This window comes from Cynoglossus semilaevis, chromosome Z (genome assembly GCF_000523025.1).
Source record: "Cynoglossus semilaevis isolate Cse_v1.0 chromosome Z, Cse_v1.0, whole genome shotgun sequence".
In the NCBI taxonomy this organism is placed as follows: domain Eukaryota; kingdom Metazoa; phylum Chordata; class Actinopteri; order Pleuronectiformes; family Cynoglossidae; genus Cynoglossus; species Cynoglossus semilaevis.
Window position 1 is genome coordinate 13895137 of NC_024328.1, and position 6270 is coordinate 13901406.

Genomic DNA, 6270 nt, shown 5'->3' on the forward strand with positions numbered 1-6270 from the left:
TATAATTGTCATATATATATATATATAATTGTCATATATATATACGTTTATAACTTAATTTTATCTCTCCGTCTTAAATATTTAATATTAGTGTAGTGGTCTCAAATGAACGCACATTTTCCGAAGTAACGTAAAAAAAAACAACCAACTTTTTACTTTGACGAAGACATTTTGACTTCGTCTTCCTCTACTACGACTTCCACGTATTTTTTTCTTCTTCTTCTTCTATTCTATTTCTTCTTCTTCCACATATAATTGTCTTTCTTTTTCTTCTTGTTCTACTTATATTTATATTTATTCTTCTTCGGTTTATTCTACTACTTATATTTCTTTCTTCTTCTACTGCTAATATTTCTATTTCTTCTTCTTTGGTTTCTTCTTCTACTACATATATTTGTCTTTATTTTTCTTCTACTACTAATATTTCTATTTCTTCTTCTTTGGTTTCTTCTTCTACTTATATTTGTCTTTCTTTTTCTTCTTCTACTACTAATATTTCTATTGCTTCTTCTTCTGTTTCTTTCACTTACTGCTTTGTTCGAACGTGTTTAAATTGACTTCTACGTCACTGTTTGACTCTTAACACGAATATTATTTGTATTTTTTAAATCATAATAAAATGATACCTCCGACGATATGTTGGCGATATCTCCCCTCCTCACCCCCTCGTTCTCGCTCACACACTCTGTCCGTGTGTGTGTTTGTGTGTGTGTGTGTGTCGTCTCAAGAGTGTCGACAATTAATGTTTAAGAGCTCATAAATACAGATCAGAGTGAAAGAGAGAATAATAATCCTGTAAGCAGACGACAGGAAGGGTGAGAGAGGGTGAGGAGGCGAGCTGCTGAATGGGCGGACGAAGAAAGCTGTTATTGTCTCGATAATCTCTCCTCTCTAATCACTTTTCCTGCTCTGTCACTCACACTGCTCCCGCTGCTGCGGCTACAGCTCCCCCCGCGGCACCTCCTTCTCCCTACATTCCATCGCTGCCCGCTTTAAAAACAAAACAAAAACAAAACTTGACTTTTAACCTTTGTCATTGAAAGATGATGGAGCGCAGAGTGACGTGAAACAAACCGTTTTTTGTTTGTCATAGGTCGTAGGTACACGTTCACACACACACACACAGACACACACATAACGTGTTACCGTAAATGTGTTACAGTAAACTACCCGTAAACTTACTCTACACGTCTCATGGTACTCATCGTACTTAATAATATACTGTGTTTAATTTTGACTGTGAATTTAAGGAACTGACGTACAGTGACGTATCTAACAAATTTTTTTTGAAAATGGCGTCTTACATCAGGGCGCGAATATTTGTATCCTCACCGTGGAAGTCAATAAAACCGGGCTGCCCTTCAAACAGACGAGATAAAGTGACGTCAGTGACTATTAACACTCTTTAATTAATAGTAGGACAAGAGCTAAAAGATTAAGCTCGTTATTTAACGTGGTTAGTAATGAGTCGCAACTGCAATTAGCATGGACTCATTGACGCAATTACCCGACAGACATAACTATGAACTTAAACACAAAAAGAAATGTATGTTTTGTGTGTGTTATTACGTTGACAAATTAGTTGAATTAATTTACACCGTTTATATTCAACATTTTAAAGTCATTTCCGGCTCCGAACTCCCCCGACCGCGCCAGCTAATGTTAGCACTGCTAGCAGCTAGCAGCAACACGTTCGGCATTGAGGCGATACTCTAAGCTCTGCTTCGCTTTTCTTCACAAAATTAACTTAAGTGTCATTGTCGCCACCTGCCGGGCGGGAGTGTACCATCAGTTTTAATGCTACATATTTTCGAAATACGATGGTTTAAAAAATTAAATAAATAGGTGTTTATATATATATTATTATCGCGGCAGCTAACTGTCATCGAAACAGTTTGAAATGACCAAAAACGAAAAAAAAAAAATGAAAAAGTCAAATCTGGCATTAACCAGAAACTCGTCAGTAATAATTAAAACCTTCATATGGAGAGAAGCTGATGAAGGGGGCGGAGTCAGGTCTCTAACTGCTGCTCTCACCCTTCAACTGTTGTTGTTTTCTCATTAACTGCTAATTGAGTGTTTCCGAGCTGCACGACCCTCTCTCTCTCTCTCTTTCCCCCCTCCCTCTCTTTCCTGCTCCCTCTCTCCCCCTCCCTCCCTCACTCTCCCCCTCCCCTTCCCCGTATAGAACTGGCGGAGAAGGTAATAACAGCTCTTTACCGTCTATACAGACTCTCCTCCCCTGTTGGTCGCCTTCCCTCCCTCCCTCCCCCTCCCCTCCTCCCCCCTTCTCTTAAAGACACGTTGCGGAGGTGTTGACAGCTCTTTACACCAAACCTTTGACCAGCAGCGAGTTTATTTCTCTCCTACTCTACTTATATTACACACTCTTTTTTTAAACTTATTTTTTATGACTTTTAATTTTTCTTCTTAAACAACATCAAGAAAAAACACGTTTATTCACAGATTTTTAATCGGTTTGTTTATTTATTTATTTTTAAAAATTAGTATTAAGCTTTAATATTAAAATACATTTAGAAACTTCAGGGGATTCTGCTCCTCCAGTCTTGTGACACCGGTCCCCCAGCTGCCGCTCCCTCCGCCCGGCCATGGGCTCCGTGCTTCCTCGTTGGCCCTCAAGCCGGCCTTCAAGCAGCAGCAGCCGCTCTCCCTGGCGGACATCATCACCTCGGACATCCTGCACAGCTTCCTGTACGGCCGCTGGAGACACGTCCTGAGTGAACAGCATCAGCATCAGCAGCAGCACCACAGCCAGCAGCAGCAGCATCAGCTGCAGCACGAGGAGCGTACGGCCCCGAGCGCCAGCCCCAAGACCGCCTTCACCGCGGAGGTTCTGGCGCAGTCCTTCTCCGGAGGTCAGTGAAGTCACACGTCACATTCACCCGGCAAACAAACAACTTATTACGGAAACAAAACCAAATGTCATAGACTTTCATTCCATTTAAAACTAGGATTAGGATTTAAAAAAAAAAAAAAAAAAACTATGACAACAAACTTTATGGATCAACTTATATTCAATAAACACGACCCGATTTTTTTTCTAAATGATTTAAACTTTACCTGTTACATATTTAATCAATAAGGAAAACCTAATCAGAATTAATATAAATTTAATTAAAAGTTTATTCTTTCCATAAATGTGATTCTGTTGTCAAGAATTAAAATGATATATCAGCTTTTTTTTCAGATTTTTTTTCAGGCATGTACTGATGTTGCTTGACATTATTTATTAATTTTAATTTATTCTTCAGGTCCATTAATAACCAGTCAGACGGTTTTCCGCCTCTTCACTGACTCCTGACTAGCATTGATAAATACAGTATTTAAACTCAATGAACTAAAAGTAACGATTCTTTTTAGTTTCCGCGCCGAATTATCTCGAACTTTAAAAAAAAAAATCTAACGTCTTTTATGGTACAATTCGTTTCTGGTTTTGGTGGAATTCGTTCGGGACAATTTTTGAGAAACACTTCCCGTTCAAACCCGCTGTCTTCATTCACGCGATTTATTTTTAAATTCCAATTTTCTCCCCGTGGCCTGCGCCGCACAGCGCAGCGCAGGAATGTCTTTGCTGCGGCTCCCTCTGTGTCCCTCGCTCATCTACGATCCCGAACATTTCTCCTCCACTGTTTCTTAATCGGATTATCTCCCTGCAGATTTTTTTTTAATCTCCATTAAAGTCTCTTTTCTCCATTATGTCACAACCAGTTTCACGCTTCCGCCACAGGCGTGAAACCTGTTGTTACGTAAAGGAGCGAAAGGACTTTTTTTCCCTCTTTAGTTCTGTGTTATATTCTGTTTATCCCGCTGTTTCTTTCCATTGTTGATGAAGTCAAAGAAATGTTAAAAAAAAAGTTCCAACAAACTGCTCATGAATTCTAATGTCTCTTCTTTTTTTTTGCGGCGCTCTCTGTGTGGGCAGGTCGAAGCGCGTGCACGAAGTATTTTTTCACGTACACTTATGGTCATTATTATTCACGTTACATTTAAGATGGTGTTTTGTCGTTTTTTGAATGGACAAAAACAGTCACGAAAGTTTAATATAATAATAATAATAGTTATTATTATTATTATTCACCATCACCAAAATAAAAGTCCTGTGTGTGTGTGTTGGTTCAGAGGTGCAGAAGTTGTCCAGCCTGGTTTTACCCAGTGAAGTGATCATCGCTCAGAGCTCCGTCCCAGGTAAACACCTTTTTCACCGGTTTGTTTTGAGGATTTAATTAGTTAGTTTAATTTTTTTAATTGCTTTTAAAATAGCAACATTTTTATTTATATTATATTTTATTTTTTATATATGCAGAGGAAATTTTGATAGTTCCCTATATATTAAAAATAATTTTAAAAAAATTATATATTTTTGCTAGAATTTTGTTTTTAGTCAAATGTGTCAAATTAAATTAAAAATTATTATTATTGTTTTTTTTTACAGGTGAAGGTTTGGGAATTTTCTCCAAAACTTGGATCAAAGCAGGGACGGAGATGGGACCCTTCACTGGACGCCTCATCTCCCCGGAACACATCGACCTGTACAAGAACAACAACCTCATGTGGGAGGTGAATTTATTCTCCTGTTTCCATCTGTAGATATTTTCCCGCTCTATATTTTCATATATTACAAAGTTTTAACCTTATAAAAAGATTTTTCTCCTTAAAATACTTAAAAATTGTTGATATAAACTGAACGTTTTACCCATAATTCTCCGCAACAATAAACCGAAAATACGTCGATGTAAATGTTTACGTAGTTGATTCGCTAAATGATTAGCGGAACATTAGCTGCGGCTAATACAGAGAACTGGTCATTAAGTCTGTTTTTTTTTCTTCTTCTCTCCTCGTTAGTTGTTTAATGAAGACGGAAGTGTCCGCTACTTCATCGATGCCAGTCAGGAGGATCAGAGGAGCTGGATGACGTACATTAAATGTGCCCGAAATGAACAGGAACAGAACCTGGAGGTGGTTCAGATCGGCAGCAGCATTTTCTACAAGGCCGTGGAGGTCAGTGAACGCACCACTGTCACTGCGGAATAAAGGGTACAACGCAGAACTAAATGAAATTACACGAAAGCAAATTTGTCTTTTATCCTTTTATTCCATATATTTTAATTGCCCAAAGGCTGATTAAGTTGTTTAGAGAATTTACTATGAAGCAAGGACTAAAATAAGTTTTATTAAAAAAAAAAAAAAAGCTTCCGCCAAGGTTGCGAAAATTTGGCAAATATGAAAAGAAAAAACCGGTACCAAAAAAAAAAAAAAAACCTGTAAAAGCTAAATGAAAGTTAAAATCAGACGATTCTGTTTACTCTCATTTCACAAATGACTGAAGGTTAATGGAGGATGAAAAGATTGCGTTACGTAGAGGACTCAAATATGTGTCTGTGTCGCCCTCTGCTGGCACATTTGTTAGCTAAAAAGCATCATTAAGAAAGAGTTTCTGAGCTTCCGATCTGTCTCTCCACAGACCGTCCCGCCGGACCAGGAACTGCTCGTCTGGTATGGAAACTCCTACAACACCTTTCTGGGAATTCCTGGTATTCCTGGAGGAGAAGAGGAGCAGAGCAAGAAGAGCAAGACCGGTAAATAAATAACATTCAGTATCACCGGTTAGAAAAGAGGGACTGGATCCACAAACATGGCGTTGACGTTGCGTTAAATGGATCCTTTTTTTAAATAAAAATAAATAAATAAAAACAGATAAATAATTGTTTCTTATATATTTTATAAAAATATCTCACTAAATATTATCTATTGAGTTTAGAAGGAAATTTGGTCCTTTTTACTTTTTTTATCACGTGCGTATCAAAAGTGTACCACTAGAGGGAGAAAAAGTGCCACATGGTTTGAGCACAAAATCATGTCTTTTATTGATCCCAAGGCTGTGAAATCGCAGAGAAAAAATAAGTCTTAGCAGAGGATGGTTTCGATCCATCGACCTCTGGGTTATGGGCCCAGCACGCTTCCGCTGCGCCACTCTGCTACCGTAAAGAGTTAGTTTGATCCCAGACCAGGCAAAACTCTTAGTCTTCAAAATAAAATACCAATAGGGTCTAAGCCAATAAATGAACCTGGTGGTGTCCACTGTATCTGTGGGAAACGGTGCTCAAACAGTAAGCTTAAACAGTAAAAGCGAGTTTGACAAAGAGTGGTGTTCAAAATAAGGCTTTTATTGCTTTTATTTTTAAATTCATCTTTAACCTCACCCCCCCCCTTCTCCTCCCGACAGATGAGTTTCACACCTGCGAAGGCTCT

General features: G+C 38.4%; 1 protein-coding gene across 1 annotated transcript in view; it reads left to right on the forward strand.

The window, feature by feature from the left end:
* Positions 1-6270, forward strand: part of LOC103398051 (PR domain zinc finger protein 12-like) — a 10634-nt gene that overhangs the window by 3725 nt on the left and 639 nt on the right. The window contains exons 2-8 of the mRNA XM_017042872.2: positions 2189-2202; positions 2588-2876; positions 4141-4206; positions 4454-4578; positions 4864-5019; positions 5483-5597; positions 6245-6265. Of these exons, the coding sequence (XP_016898361.1) occupies positions 2189-2202; positions 2588-2876; positions 4141-4206; positions 4454-4578; positions 4864-5019; positions 5483-5597; positions 6245-6265 (786 nt within the window). The remainder of the gene's footprint in view (positions 1-2188; positions 2203-2587; positions 2877-4140; positions 4207-4453; positions 4579-4863; positions 5020-5482; positions 5598-6244; positions 6266-6270) is intronic.